The sequence below is a fragment of the Cibotium barometz genome, chromosome 9 (assembly GCF_041138505.1).
Source record: "Cibotium barometz isolate CiBa-2024 chromosome 9, ASM4113850v1, whole genome shotgun sequence".
Classification (NCBI taxonomy): domain Eukaryota; kingdom Viridiplantae; phylum Streptophyta; class Polypodiopsida; order Cyatheales; family Cibotiaceae; genus Cibotium; species Cibotium barometz.
In genome coordinates, this window is record NC_141054.1 from 34,447,072 (window position 1) to 34,463,762 (window position 16,691).

Consider the following 16,691-nt stretch of genomic DNA (forward strand, 5'->3'; position numbering starts at 1 on the left):
TATTCCCAACCAAGCCCATGTCTTTCTCACCTTAGTATTCGATGCAAACCAGCAAACATACCTTCTCAAGAGCTTGATGTCAATTTCTTTTTTAGCTGGACACGAAGCAATGTTGTGACATTCTCCACCAATAACACAACCTCCACACATAGTTCCAAAGCATTTGCCTCCATATGTTGCAACCACATAATAGTACCCCTTGCTTCAAACAAAATCAATGTTTTTTTTCTTCTAAGTTAAGAACCTTAATTTGGGTGTGAAGGGACCTTAAATTAAAGAGAGTGTTTATATTCTAAAGTACTTTACAAGCTAGAGGTCTTGTTCATGGTGGTGTAGAGTTCTTGTAAATAAGAGTTGGTCCACATGATGTCTATGCACATATTTTTTCTCAAGAAGTTGTTCACATGGGCTCACAAGCACACTAAGATCACCAAACACTCATCTTTGTGTTCATTATCTTGGTCCTAGTGCCTAACGAGATTGTAATTAAATCAAGCACTACTCTTTGGGTCCATTATCTTGGTCCTAGTGCCTAACATAATTGTAATTAAATCAAACACTCTTGCAAACTCATGCACCATCATTTTGTGAAATTTTCTATGTGAGTGAGACTTCCAAGACCCAAGTGATGGTACCATAGAAACTCCAACATAAGAAGGGAAATGCATGAACTTGCACTCTCGCAAATTATGTTTCATTGTCATAATCATGGGTGCATACATCACATGCGTCTGTAATAAACATTATGAGCATCAACAAACACCACAATATCATCAACCTTAAAATATCAATTGCATTTAAAGTAACATGTACTATAGAAACTGCATCAAAGAGGGAGAAATGCATCAAAGAGGGAGAAGTGTGAGCTATAAGGATGCACACAATGTCTCTCCTCACACAATATGCTCTCTCTAATCCTAAGCACTGCAATGGAGATGAATCTTTCTCTACACGCATAGAGCTACAAGAGGCAACAACTACACATAGAAGTACCCTAAATTTGGACCCAAAACTCGAAGATGGTACCAAAAGAAGAAGCATCCGGTGTATACATTTTTTGGCTTTGATTGAAAATCCTTTGGGCATGAGGCCAAATGTGAAAATTTGGACAAAGGGAGATTATTTTGAAGAACAGACTCCTAAGGGATGTACCTCTGATTCTCTACTTGTGGCATGTATGCAGTTGGGTTATCATGTTTCTGGGAGCATTCATCTTTTGTTTGGGAGGAGAAGAGGTGAGACCAAATCTGTGATATTCTTAATAGCGACAGGTGTAAAAAGAGATCCTTTGTACATGGTAGCTTTTATCTTATAAATATAAATATATTTTGCTCCCCAAAAAAGAAGACATGATTATGGAAGATATGGGATGGTTTCAAAATGGACAAACCCTAAACCTAGAAAGAAGGAAACTAACTATACACTAAACATTTCTTAATCTTGAATAAAATACGTAACTTTGATCTACCCTTAGGAGGCTTTGATGCCATGGCAAGAATCATGGTGTCTAGAAAGGCTCAAAGAAAGTGTTAGAATCCATGGTTAATAAGGTAATCAAAGATTAATGCGTAAGAGCTTATTGCATTAGAAAACCACAGAGTCCAAGGTACATACATACTTATAGTTGTAATGATTAAACATATACCATGTGAAGTGTGTTGCTTATAAAATGCCAATCGTGTAGCATTCCCCTCCATAATATTTTACAAGTCATTTTAGAGTGTTCGTAGCCTTTTACAAGTCACCACTCTAAGGCTACAAGTCACCACTCTAAACAATCTTGAAGCATGCAACCATTTGATTTGCATTACACTAACCATGATCATGCATTATGATTTCAACATCTTAAATCAAAGAAAGTTTCACTGGTTTTAAAAAAAGTTTTTTTTCTTCAACATAGCTGTGGTTTTTGAGATCTTTAACTTTGATTTTGAAGGTGCTTTTTTAATTTTTTTAAAAGTTGCAATTAAACTAAACTCGGGTTCCTTCTTCTCACATTGAAATTTGTGTAGTGTGGGAAAATTTTCAAAAATATACCAACACAACGTAATAATTTATGGACCCATCTTATATTTCCTTGAATTTTTATGTATTGTATAAACTGAAAAAAAACCTACATGCTAGATAAAACCCTTCCTTTATTTAGAGTGTTGAAAACTTCTTAAATTAAATTCTAATAAGGCCTTAGGGAGCATTTAATGGCTCCTTTTTGTTACCTGAATTCCTAGCTACTCAATTAAAAGGGAAGAGAAAAATTCATATGGTTTTAAATTAGGTAGAGATGAGTAGAGAGAGAATAATAATAATAATAATATTATATATATTTGCATAACATGACCTGAAATAAAATGTTTTTAAGGTGTAATTTAACCAAGAAACCAACCTTCTTCTCTGGTGACAGCAGTCGTTAAGTTCTTTCTGAGAACTCCCTTGCACACGATCTAGCCATGTTATGAGCTCGGGTCACACACCAAGGCTGCGCGTGGACCTTGTTTCCTCTTCAACGCGCGAAAGAGGTTTCACGTGAAAGAGAGAACAGTCATTTGCGGGAAGTTGGCACAAGCTAAACGGAGTTCGATGAGGGCAGTGCTCGCATGGTCCGATCGTGGGGTAAAGCTCGCAGAATATTATATCTTTCTGCAAAACACAGTCGTTGCCTCTAAGATGGACCATAAAAATGTGCGCGTGTGTGTGTGAGAGAGAGAGAGAGAGAGAGAGAGAGAGAGAGAGAGAGAGCGTTAATTGTACTACAGTTTCTGCAAAACAGAGTCCTTGCGCCTAAGATGTACTCGAAATGAATCATAACAATGTGTATATGGATCGTAAATGTGTGTGTGTGTGTGTGGTGGAGGGGAGAGAGAGAGAGAGAGAGCATTGATTGTACAACAGTTTCCTTGTCAGCCTTGCACCTGCAAGGCTTCAAGATTCATCCTTGAGAACCTTTTTTTATATATTGCAGCCTGATCATGATGGTACCCGAAGCGCATGCTATGATATTGCTTTTCGACCAGGTGGAGCACTCATACATATGCTTTACCATTTGTGTTTTTTTTTTCTTTTTGGGTTATTTTCCGTATGGTGTCAACTATCAGTTTCTGCTCGCTTGACTCAGATGGGAGTCAACTGATTGCTGCGGTTGGGGCTCATGTGCTTGTATATGATGCAGCCGAAGGGGACCTTCTTCACTCCCTTAAGGGTTAGTTGAACACCTGGATGATTTATGTTATAAGCCTAATAAGCAAGACGCACGAGAACAAGCTGTCCAAAGGAAAGCATGACCAAAGCAGCTTAGATTACATGTCACCACTTGTTAGTTGATGCTCGAGGACAAGCAGTCATGACCAAAGTGACACAGATTACACGTCACCACTTGCAACTTTCACCACTACAAGTTGCAAGTGGTGATGTGTAATCTATGCACTTTGGTCACACTTTCCTTTGGACTGCTTGTCCTCAAGCGTCGTGCTTATTAGAGCTGTAATTAGCGCAAGAGATTATATGGCCTTTCCTTTCTACTAAAGGAAGGTCATATAAGCACAAATAAAGTGGAGTTTGGTCTGCTTATGGTCTTTGTATCATACCAGTTGAAATCTTAATATTCTTTGTTTTCAAGCAGCCGGATGGTAGTCAAAAAATCTGACTGTGAACACTACAGGGCATAAAGATATTGTATACTGTGTGGCCTATTCACGTGATGGAAAAAGGTTTGCATCAGGAGGAGCTGACAAGACTGTAATTATATGGACTTACAAGGTTTGTGCAATCTTTTCTTGATCTTGGTTTTGTATGTAAAATGCATAAATTGGATTTTTTCTTATCCAAGAATTACACTTATGTTTAAGTATGTCGAATCAGTGCAAAGCATGGGAATGAGCCTCCGAAAATCATATCACATCAGCAGGCAGAGCCAATTTCAAACAAAGGAAGGGGCTTATAATTGAGATCCTCATAAATGGTTCCCTCCTGAGCTCAGCTGTTGTGAGCTACCTTGAATGGTGCTCCATATAGCAGACAAACTGTTAGTGATCTGCACATGCTTTGAAGGTCAGCGTACCTTCAATACTTATGGTGCAAACCCACAGAGTTCCTTTTTCGGACAGCCACGTATTCCACAGTAGTCTATGCATCCAGGCTATTTTGGCGGTGGTTCTGTGTTCCAATCTATGACTGGGGGTTAACCCTCAGGGAGGCATGGGAATGCAAGGGAATATTGGAGCTAATTTTCAGCCTGGTATGCAACAGCCTGGTATGCATAGTGGTATATTTGGAAACATGGGAGGATCAGCAGGAATGCATGATATGCAAGGTGTGGGAACTGGCAATGTTGACCTTATGATGGGCATGAATGCAGGGGGTAGCAATCTTGTGAGGCCACTTCCTTATGATAATCTAACGCCTATGGGGAAGGCGAAGGATTATAAGGAAGGGGGAGCTGGAGTAAAATTTGACACATTCAGTGGGGCCAAAGACAAGCTCAAGGCACTTACCTCTTTACAGCAGTTTGACGTTGCTTTTTCTGGTGGAAATTACACAGAATCCTCGAAAGTGAGAAAAGCCGCGACTTTTCTCAAGGGCAATGCATTGCAGTGGTGGTCCACTCTTCTTTTGTGGGGCATAGCACCATCTACTTGGGTACAGTTTAAACAGGTGTTCTCTTCTGTGTGGCTCACATCTACATTTGAGGTGGATGTAATGACAACATGGCACAAGTTGGATTCATCGAAATGTGAGAATCTTGAGGATTACAACAAGAAGTTTTGGGAAGCTTTACTCCCAGTTACTTCTTATCGTGCAGTGCTATTGTCTAAGCAGGTTGAGAAGTATTGTTGTGGGTTGCCCAAGGAAGTGCGTGACTATTGCATAAAGACTTGAGTAACAAATATGTTATAGATGATAGAGAATGCCATGATGCCAAATGCGTTACTCACTGGAGTCTCATCTGGATTTAAGGATAGCAAAAGCACAAGCAAGAAAACTGAAAAGTGGGGGCATGCTTCGCATGAAAGAGTTGGTGACTCTGTTCAGTGAGTATGTGAACTCATGGAAGGGTTGGTGACCCTAGTGAGTTAATTGGACTCATGCAAGGGCAGGTGCTCTAGTGAGTATAGTATGTGGATCCAGCATGGGTGGTGTTCATGGTCGCGACTGTTTTGGTGTACAAGATGGCAAGTTGGGAAATTTAATCCAAATCGCGCACAAGCATTTGCCTGTGAAATGCACTTGCATGTGTGACTTGTTTTGTTTGCCTGGACATTGCATGGTAATTTGCCTGTGAATGTCCACAGGCATCGGGGACTCTTGGACACCCCGTGGACGCGTGTGTGCACACAATTTCTCTTGCTTCTCTACAGGTTGGCTATGCTGATTTACAGCATAATTTTGACAGATATCAAGAGTTTCTGTGGTTGGAATCGATACAGTTTGTGCTCTGGTTGGTGATCGAGGTCTTGGTTTCACTAGAAGATAGTTGGTGCTTAGTTTGGCCCTGGTTGGTGACCGAGGGCTTGCTTTCTTTGAAGAGCAGTTGGTGACTGCTATGCCCTGGGTTGTGACCGAGGGTTTGTTTTTTGTATTGAGTAGTTGGTGAGTGTTGTGCTTTGGTTGGTGACTGAGCGCTTGTATTTCTTTGTTTTTCACAAATTTGGATAAATCTCGTGTTGGCGGAGGAGTGGAACTCCCAAGCACCTGCATCTTGTACAAGAGAATACTTTGTTGGTAATAAAGATACCTCGTGGGGGGGCTGGCCCAACTTCAGCCCCTAGTGCTGTGTCACGTGCAAGAGTATCTTATGTGGTTTAAGGATGTATATGTTTATGATTCCTGTGATAGATGTATTGATTCATGCTCATGTTGTGATGGATGTTGAATGTATGCTGTGATTTGGGCCACTGGTTTTTTGTATTCACGTGCTCGCTTGTGACATTGGTATCAGAGCGAAGGTCTATTTCTTTGCTTGAGAAAGGATGGTTTTTGGGCATACAAAATTTTGGCTAAGCATATAGAATAGAAAACATGAGCACTCAAGTTGAGCCTCTTGAGCAGGAGAGGGCACATGTCGAGGTACTTGTTGGAACTGCTCATACTCCTCTTGAGCAAGAGAGGGCATATGTAGGAGAGACTATTGCTACCACACATACAGATCTTGTTGATGTAAGGTCTGAGTTTTAAGCCCTGAGACGCCAAGTTAGACGTTATTGATGAGATAGTAGAGTGGCAATCTTTGAGAAAATTTCCTGATATGCAAAAAGTACAACAAGGAAAATTTTTCCACATGATGCATCCTTTGAGGCCATGGCAATGGAGTAGGGATATAAAGATCCTTGTGAATTGGTCAAGCCTTATTTGAGAGGACAAAAGGATGTATTCGAGGACTTCAGTGGAAGAAGGGCTTCTGGTTGGGAAGCATATGGAGATTTTGATGATTCAGAAGAGGCCATATCTCATCCTCATCATACTGTTCCATACTGAGAGCGTTCTCATCATGCTAATTCCACTCAATCTATGGGTACTGCTCGGGATAGTGGAAAGAGAGCTCGACATGAGTCCCCTAATGCTAAAACTGATGGGCGTGGTAGATCTCACTCAAAGAAGAAAGCCAAAGAGTTCAAGTCAAGGGATAAGGACATCAAGTTTGAAAATTCTTTTGGAAGATGGAAATTACCAAAGCTCTTGCTTTTATTTGGCAATTTGAGATTGCTTTTTGCAACGAAGACTTCTCAGAGAAGTCTAAATTGAGGCATGTGGGTATGCATCTAAGAGAAATGGCTAGTGATTGGTGGATGGCCAAACTCTTGGATCATAGTGCTGCCTGCACATGGGCTGGATTTAAAATTCAGTTTTATGATCATTCTCATTGCCAAACTTTGCTAAGAATGTGCATAGAGAATGGGATTGGCTGAAACAGGAAGAAGGGGAGTCAGTGTAGACTTACATTGCTAAATATTGGAAGATATTGTTGAAAGTTACTCCCTTCATGACACTCTCTGAAGAGGAGAAGAAAAGAAAGTTTGAGTCTGGATTGCATCCGATTATTCAAGAGAGTCTTGAAGTTTATCCAAGTCAAACTCTTCAGCAGTTAACACATTTGCTTATTGTAGCTGAAAAGTTTTTTTTTTCCCAACTGGCCTTAGGCCCAAGATCCTCATGTAGTTACTAATTTTCCACTGCTCGTAGGCACCCGCCCACCATAGATGCTTAATTATCCGCCCGTAGGTGATGCCGTCAAGGAAGTCGCAAGGGGGGTTTTTAACCCAGGACCTGTTGGTCCTAGGCAAACACCTTCACCACTTGAGCTATCACCTCATTGGTGTAGCTCAAAAGTTACACATAAAACAAGACAAATCTAGGCCAATTTTAGATTCTTTTAAGGGCAAGAAGAGGGCTGGTTATGACCCAAAAAAGGGTGGACAGCCCTTAAAAAGTGTTCAGAAAGATGCCCAAAATACAAAGGAATGTTCATTCAAGAAGGCGTGGGGCAATCGTAATGATCATGGATTGTCAAGACGATAGAGGATTGACTCAATCGGCTCCCTATGTCTTGTATTCAATTTAGCTAGCACAAGAAAAGAGAGAAATCACTGACGACCAGCTCAGCAGCACATGTTTTAGTAGTCGACCAGCCCTATAGCACGTATTCTTGAAGTCGACTAGCTGTCCAACACCAGTAGGAGCAGTCGGCTAGCTTCAAGTCTCTTCTCACTGCTGTCCAAAAGCCCTAAGATGCCTCCAGAAGAAGGTGACTTGCTCTTTTTGGCTGTTCTGACTTGTTCAACACACTAGGCTCCCACAAAAGCAACTCGTGTGCCATAAAAATACCTCCTCGGCCACTTTCAGCAACTCATGGGCTTTTGGTCTAGTGCCCGGGTGCCCAACACTAATAATTGGTCCTGGTTCATTAATAAAGTCCAGCCCGATGTGAACTCTCTTATAATTTATAAGTTTGTTCACCCAAACTTTAATCAGTATGAACTTGCAACCATAGACTTTAGTAGACAAAGGAAATAATAATTAAATAAGGTTGAGTGTGCACACTTACCACCTGCAAAACTCACCGTCGTAGTCCCAAACAAGTGTGCTCACACGTGTGCTCACACGCGTCCAGGCGTCCCTGATGCCCGTGGACATTCATAGGCAAATTACCAAGCAATATCCAAGCAAACATAAGTCACGCATATGCAAGTGCATTTCACAGGCAAATGCTTGTGCGCGATGATTTGGAGTAAATCTCCCAACTTGCCATCTTGTAGACCAAAACAGTTGCGACCATGGGCACCACCCATGTTGGATCCGATACTCTACTCACTAGAGCAATTGACCTTGCACGAGTCCAGTTAACTTACTAGGGTCACCAACCCTTCCATGAGTTCATATACTAACTGAATAGAGTCACCAACCCTTTCATGAGTTTACACACTCACTACGGTCACCAACCCTTGCATGAGTGCATAAATTCTTCTTACTGAGTCACCAACTCTAATCACTCATTAGAGTCACCAACACTTGTATGAGTGAATCCATCATCCTCTAGGAAATCCTTCCACATGTCACAGATCTCTGGAGGATTGTGACATCCCCCTCGGCTTCTAATTACTTGTCGGCAACTGAAAAGTGTCCATGTATGCAGTAAGGAGATCCGGGTACTCAAAATATTCTTCATTAACCTACTTTGCATCAAGTGTTGGGTAGTTTTTTTCTTTTTTCAGAAAGGAGACTTCTATTAAGTATGAATTTTTTTTTACAAAATGGAGATTTCACACCAAGTAAGGTGGAGATCTCAACCAATCAAGAGTCCTGTGCTGCCAATAGGGTCCCGAATGAGAGGACGTGAAAAAGATACCAATGTCCCACTCTCTCATAAACTGGTCGCGCTTCCTCTCCGCAACCCTCGAAGATCCCTGGATTCTGGCCCAGGCAACCATGATGGTGTGAATAATATCACTCCAAATCCTGCAGAGACAAGTGTTGGGTAGTTTTTGAATTTAACCAAATATCTACTAACAAGCTTGCCACGAGGCGCTTTTCGTTCTTTTTGAAAGACAATTTGCTCAGGCTACATGATTTCTTCCAATTCATCAATCTCAGGTTGGCCCTCCACTACCGGTTTGACGGGATGAGGATCAACATAGGACTTTAAAAGACTGACATGAAACGCATTATGTATCCGCCAATGATTTGGTAACATTAATCGAAAAGCTATCTCATTGATCTTCTTCAAGATCTGAAATGGTCCATAATACCTGCAAGATAGCTTGGGATACATTCTGTCTTTGCCAATCTTCTTACTGAGGCAAGCTTTTTGGAATTTCAATAAAACCCAATAACCCTCCTTAAATTGCACTTGTTTCCGATGTTTATGAGCATCTTTCTTATGCTTTTCCTGGGATCTCTGTATGGTTGTCCTTACTTGTGAAAAGGTAGTATCAAGATCCCTGACATACTCATTTGCTGCAAATATTTCATCCTTTGTGCATAGGATAGGAGGCAAAACAACTTTGCCATAAACAATTCAAAGGGTGCCTCTCCGGTAGAAGTATGCATCGAATTGTTGTAAGCGAACTCAACAAGTGGTAGATACTTCTCCCAATCTGACTTGCGATCAGAGACACAAGATTTTTTATTTTTATTTTCCCGAGAAAAAGATCCTAGAGAAAAACCGCCACAAAGGGCTAAGTACACCAACGAAGGGCTAAATACAAACTCGCCTCATATGAGGGCGGGAAACAAGTTATCATAAGGGGAAGAGATGCTTCTCCTCCGGTTGGCCGCTCTGTGAGGAGAAGGCTTTCTCATACAGGAGGAGGTGAGGGGGGAACAACCACATAGATGGTTTGTAATGCCAAATGGGGTCACCACCTCTATCTGTGAGGAAAGGGCAAGGTCTCCAAAGTCTCAGAAAGGCTTCCCGTCGCTTCCGCATGCAGTCAAAACCTCTCTGTAACTTCCCCACTGACCGTGGAGAGTGTGAATGATATCAAGCCATATGCTCCTGATGGTTTCAACCAACGGAGTGTTGGTACCCTCGATGGCCTGCTGCATCTAGCACGCCAAATGTGCTAGGCTGCGATGCTACTGCAAATCTCCCATCTCTGGCATGATCCTCCTCATAGGCTGTGAATCGTGATCACTCTAGCCTCAGTGCCCCAAGTGATGATCCAAAGATGCGGAGAATTCACTGCCAAATCTGCTGAGCCTTGAGGCAATCCCAAAGGCAATGTTATTGAGACTCCTGATGGTGGTCGCACCGCGGACAAGCTGCTGACCGACCTCCAAGTGTCAGCCAAGTACTGACTGCCAAACTCCTTTGTGCCAACCTCCAAGTGTCAGCCAAGTACTGACTGCCAAACTCCTTTGTGCTAACCTCCAAAGAAAGAGTGCGATCTTTCTAGGTCGAAAGTTGTCCCAAAGCCTCTTCTAGAAATCTGAAAGGAAGCACTGTGATAGGCCCTGTGACTGCCAATGTGCTGCTGTTGCTGCTGGTGTGCCATCTATCTCAGGCATCTAGATCCTGCAGCCTAGCCGCGTTGTATATGCAAAGAAGGGGGCATCTAGAGTCTCCTCCCGATCCGTAGGATCATGCCAAGTCCACTCTCCTGGGTCTCATTGTAGCCGTGTGAGAGGTTGGCACTCCCAAATCCATAGCCGCCATAGTCTCTCCTTGGCCACCTTGGCCGGTGCTGGATCTATATGCCATTCTCGTGCCTAAAAATAGATCACCCTCACCCTCTGCAAGGTGTAGCCTTTGAAATCCTCCAAGGGAAGCTTTGATCTCTCTAGTTTGCCCTAGGTTCCAATAGAAAAAGTGAGCAGACCACCGTCCTCATTTGCTTCGTGGACCGCCATGAGGATATCGTGTCTGGTAAACACTCCTAACCACACTTTTGGGGGGGGGGGGTGTCTGGAATAGGCATCAGCCACTCTTGAGGGATAGCTGAGTCAATGTCGATGCTGAGCCTATCTCGACCACTGATCCTTGTCAGGCTTCGTTCTTGCTCCTCCAGGGGTAACTGCTTGTGTGCAATCCAACCTCCAAGAGACCTGGGTGGTCCCGTACTCAAGGCTCCCCAAGATACATGCGGTCGGGTCCCTAACATGTGGCCACTGGGTAAACGGATCATGGGGTTCCAGACCAAAGGCGCCGGAGTTGCTCCTCTGAGGCAACTGGAACTATTTGTCTGGGGGTTGGCCTAAGATGATCCCAAGCCCGAATTGAATTCGCTGCAAATCTGTCCTCAAAAGCTTGGCTAAAACCATGGGCTCGCATCTCTGTGAAAATCCATTGGGTACCCTATGGCCGTGGGTCCCCAAGGCTCCGAGTGCGGGCTGAAATTCGGGCCAATAAGAAATCCTCCCAGGGCTCACCATCGGGAAGGAGTCCTCTGACAATCAACTTGCCCAGCAGGGCACGGCTCTGAATAACAAGATCGATGAGGCCAAGCTTGTCAGAATATGTAGCGGAAATGATAACCAAACTTGGGTAGACATAAGCAAGTAGTCTGCAGAAAATAAACAGCACAAGAAACACAGAGAGATAGGTGTGTAAACTCTTCTCTATACACAAGATCCCGAGAAAATTGAATGAGGAAGTGGTGGGGGCAAAGGGGCTATATATACAACCCAGAGTGTCACCAACCTGGACATTTCCCAGTCTAAAAGGGGTCTGGTGGACTCCAGGATGTTTAAATATTTGGAAAGTACAAGCTTTGGGAATGGGGGATTATCCTAGAATACAAAGGACCACACTCCTAAAATTTAGGAGAGTTGCTGTTTTTGGCCCGACTTCGATGGAAATTCTGTTCGCGTCATTACATCTGGAATTGAGCAGATACCAAGAGTTGGCAAAGTGCCTATGACAGAATGTCTACCAGTTGGGATATTTTTAGAGGTAAAGATTATGGAAGGACCCATCTCTTAGATTGGGACATGTGGCAAGAAAGTGGACCAAAGTGAGACAAGTGGCCTGACACTTGTTAGAAAATGGATCAAAGTGAGACAAGTGGCCTTACACTTGTCACTTCAGCTATTGTGTGGCTCTCCACTTGTCATTGTAGCCTTCTCTTGCCATTTTAGCTCATGGGAGGTCCAAATCTATAAATTAGAGCCCTCTCTCTTCATTAATAGAGGCTCTCTTGCTCCACACTAGCCTCTACCATCGTTACAGGTTGCCCTAATGATGGCTACTCTCTTTCTCTCTCACTTGAAGGCTGCCCATGAAGAATACCGGCTGTTGGGGACTCTTTTGGAGGCTTCCATCGCGAAGAAATACTGAAGGCAATTTAATCATTTATTATGATTTCTAGCCATTGTACTTGTTGTACTAGCATTTGTACTTGCTGTACCTACTGTACCAGCCTTGTACTGGCTGTACCAGCTTTTGTACTTGCTATACCACCCATTGTATCGGCTGTACCAGCTTCTGTATTTGCTGTACCTATTGTACCAGCCCTTGTACTGGCTGTACCAGCTTTTGTACTTGTTGCACCACCCATTGTACCGACTGTACCAGCTTCTGTACTTGTTGTACCTGCTGTACCAGCCATTGTACCTGTTGTTCCAGCCACTGTACCGGCTGTACCAGCCATTGTACCTGCTATACCGGCTGAATGGAGAGTTGTACTTGCTGTACCCTCTCTATTGCATGAAGACCCGTGGTTTTTGGGGAAGAATCAGTACCCACACGGAGGTATATGGATTATATTGTTGGCTCAGCATTTCTACAGCCTATGTTCCGGCTTGGTTGCCTCGTGTTGGGCTGTGTTATGGCATTCGTATATGGATAATCCGGCATCTCCCGTGGGGAGAGTAAGGCCCTCAAAGCTTGTACATGATATTATTCTCCTTGGGTAATAAAATACTCCAAGGGGGGGGGGGGGGGGGGGGTCGGCCCATTCCGGCCTCTATGCGGTGTCACATGTGCAAGCTCCATTTTGAGCATTTGTGGATGTTTTGTCCAACTTTATGTTTTATGCAAAGTGATGATGGATATGTGTTAAGGCTGTGGCCATGTTTAAATGTTTTAATATGCATTGATGGTATCAACAATTGTGTCAAAGGCCCTAGTTCCCCGGGCACCCGCCGCGAGTTACATTGGTATCAGAGCATAGGCTTTCTTGGAAGCGGAGGCTTCCTTCTATCAATAAGGAAGAGAAAAGATCTCAAGTGGGGACCATACTTACCATCATTGCTGTTAAGCATGGCCAGCCGCTTCATAGCTTATGAAGCAAGAGCATGAGCAGTAGACAGCTTGTTGATCTAAGGATTTATGAATTCATAGAATTTTATCGTGGAAGTGTGAAGTTGGCTTTATGTGCACACGTTTAGCACTCTTTCCATATGGATATTGTGCATTATATTATCAAGCTTACAGGCAAGCTATATGGAGATATATCTTAGGATATCTTAAGGATATGGTGACCAGATATTTCTTCTGGCTTCATGACCAACCTGGCAAAGAAAAGCTAAGTATACTTTGAGTTTGCAAAGTTAGTGCTTTTGCTATGAAGTGTTTTTGATGTTCACTAACCCTTGTATAGCTATGCAAGGAGAAAGGTGTTGTTGTTTGCCTTGAGATGGTTTCAGGGAAACATTGTTTATGGCTCCCTTTAATGGGATGAATTCTTTTCATGGCTCCCTTTATTGGGATGGAATATATCTATGGAGATTTCTTTCTTGGATGAGATTTATATAGATATTGGGCTTAACAGGCAATTTCTATGGACGAATCTGTCCGAGTTTATAGAGAAGAAATCTTTGGTTATCTCATGGATATGATGCTTTTATGGATAAAGTCCACCTCTACTCCAAGGTGTGTGGTTAGCACGGAGTATGTGGTAAGAGTTATGGTATACAAGTCTATGGATTCTTGGACTTCTTTTCTAGGGATTTGGATCCATCCTCAGGTTTATGGATTATGTTTATGACTCCCTTTTACTGGGATGGATTATTCATTTTGGCTCCCTTTATTTGGGATGCATTGGACTTATGAAACTCATGATTCACATACCCTGTGTAGTGTTCTCTTGTCCTACGTGCTCTCTTGAAGATTGTTTCTACCATGTGAGGGTGGAACAATAGAGAGCAGATGGAAGGGAACATGGGCACTTCAAAGGGTAGTGACAAGCACAACATACCCTGTGTAGTGTTCTCTTGTCCTACGTGCTCTCTTGAAGATTGTTTCTACCATGTGGGTGTGGAATAATAGAGAGCTGATGGATGGGAACATGGGCACTTGAGAGGGTAGTGTGAGTTGGTGGCGAAAATGCCTACAAACTATTGGTGGCCGAAATGCCTATAAACTATATGTAGCAGAAATGCTTATGGAACACCAGGTTATCTATGCCTGCGAGTGATTGTTTTATCTTGTTACTTGAGCCCACCTCTCATCCAAGGTGTGTGGTCAGAGTACCAACACGGAGTGCAAGTGGTAAAGTGGACATGACGGGACTTATGTCTATGCCAAGGGTCATGTGGACCGATGTCTTGTTGGCAGGAGACTTATTTTGTCTCGCCCATTTACTTGGGGCATGGATTATGATATCTGGACTTATGGGACTGTTTTGTCTCGCCCATTTACTTGGGACATGGATTATGATATCTGGACTTATGGGACTGATTTGTCTCGCCCATTTATCTTGGGACATGATTATGATATCTGGACTTATGGGACTGTTTTTGTCTCGCCTATTTATCTTGGGACATGATTTTGATATTGGTATTATGGAGACTTATTTAGTCTCGCCCATTTCTTTCGGACATGGATTCTTCAGTTATATTGCATTTTTGAGACTGTCTCGTCTCGCCCAATCGATGGGACATGATTATATCTTGAATATATGGCTTGAAGCTCAAAGTTGCGGACAACTTTTAAGAAGCTGGGGAGGATGTCACCAACCTGGACATTTCCCAGTCTGAAAGGGGTCTGGTGGACTCCAGGATGTTTAAATATTTGGAAAGTACAAGCTTTGGGAATGGGGGATTATCCTAGAATACAAAGGACCGCACTCCTAAAATTTAGGAGAGTTGCTATGCCCGACTCCGATGGAAATTCTGTTCGCGTCATTACATCTGGAATTGAGCAGATACCAAGAGTTGGCAAAGTGCCTATGACAGAATGTCTACCAGTTGGGATATTTTTAGAGGTAAAGATTATGGAAGGACCCATCTCTTAGATTGGGACATGTGGCAAGAAAGTGGACCAAAGTGAGACAAGTGGCCTGACACTTGTTAGAAAATGGATCAAAGTGAGACAAGTGGCCTCACACTTGTCACTTCAGCTATTGTGTGGCTCTCCTCTTGTCATTGTAGCCTTCTCTTGCCATTTTAGCTCATGGGAGGTCCAAATCTATAAATTGGAGCCCTCTCTCTTCATTAATAGAGGCTCTCTTGCTCCACACTAGCCTCTACCACCGTTACAGGTTGCCCTAATGATGGCTACTCTCTTTCTCTCGCACTTGAAGGCTGCCCATGAAGAATACCGGCTGTTGGGGACTCTTTTGGAGGCTTCCATCGCGAAGAAATACTGAAGGCAATTTAATCATTTATTATGATTTCTAGCCATTGTACTTGTTGTACCAGCATTTGTACTTGCTGTACCTACTGTACCAGCCCTTGTACTGGCTGTACCAGCTTTTGTACTTGCTATACCACCCATTGTATCGGCTGTACCAGCTTCTGTACTTGCTGTACTTGTTGTACCAGCCATCGTACCGGCTGTACCAGCCACTGTACCTGCTGTACCAGCCCTTGTACTGGCTGTACCAGCTTTTGTACTTGTTGCACCACCCATTGTACCGGCTGTACCAGCTTCTGTACTTGTTGTACCTGCTGTACCAGCCACTGTACCAGTTGTTCCAGCCACTGTACCGGCTGTACCAGCCATTGTACCTGCTATACCGGCTGAATGGAGAGTTGTACTTGCTGTACCCTCTCTATTGCATGAAGACCTGTGGTTTTTGGGGAAGAATCAGTACCCACACGGAGGTATATGGATTATATTGTTGGCTCAACATTTCTACAGCCTATGTTCCGGCTTGGTTGCCTCGTGTTGGGCTGTGTTATGGCATTTGTATATGGATAATCCGGCATCTCCCGTGGGGAGAGTAAGGCCCTCAAAGCTTGTACATGATATTATTCTCCTTGGGTAATAAAATACTCCAAGGGGGGGGGTGGGCCCATTCCGGCCTCTATGCGGTGTCACACGTGCAAGCTCCATTTTCAGCATTTGTGGATGTTTTGTCCAGCTTTATGTTTTATGCAAAGTGATGATGGATATGTGTTAAGGCTGTGGCCATGTTTAAATGTTTTAATATGCATTGATGGTATCAACAAGTGTGTCAAAGGCCCTAGTTCCCCGGGCACCCGCCGCGAGTTACACAGAGAGGGCAGTCGGCCAGCAGATAAAGTGCTCACGACTGATGGAAAAAGTCCCACGACTGCATAAATGCCACGACTGATGAAATCCAGTCGGCCAGCAGCCCAGTAGCCCACGACTGATGAACATCCAGTCGGCCAGCACTGGAGTGCTCCTGGCATCCTCTGGCAACCCTCCCACCACTAGGAAAAATGGAAAAAAATAGGAAAAAATACGGGGAGTGTGAAAAAATGATAAAACACCTTATACAGGGCGGGCACACCCACAACAGAGGCCCTGGTGTATGAATATAGACAGGAGATGACTTCTAACACCCCCTCTCAGC

At 43.3% G+C, this 16,691-nt stretch overlaps 1 protein-coding gene across 5 annotated transcripts in view; it reads left to right on the plus strand.

The window, feature by feature from the left end:
* The first annotated feature begins 2,339 nt into the window (after nucleotides 1-2,339).
* The window catches only part of LOC147635513 (uncharacterized), a 142,091-nt gene continuing 127,739 nt past the window's right edge, over nucleotides 2,340-16,691 (plus strand). For all 5 annotated transcript variants that reach the window (XM_086802814.1, XM_086802817.1, XM_086802815.1 and 2 more), the window contains exons 1-4: nucleotides 2,340-2,610; nucleotides 2,960-3,011; nucleotides 3,113-3,196; nucleotides 3,656-3,753. In XM_086802814.1, the coding sequence (XP_086658940.1) occupies nucleotides 2,578-2,610; nucleotides 2,960-3,011; nucleotides 3,113-3,196; nucleotides 3,656-3,753 (267 nt within the window). In that variant the 5' untranslated portion in view covers nucleotides 2,340-2,577. The remainder of the gene's footprint in view (nucleotides 2,611-2,959; nucleotides 3,012-3,112; nucleotides 3,197-3,655; nucleotides 3,754-16,691) is intronic.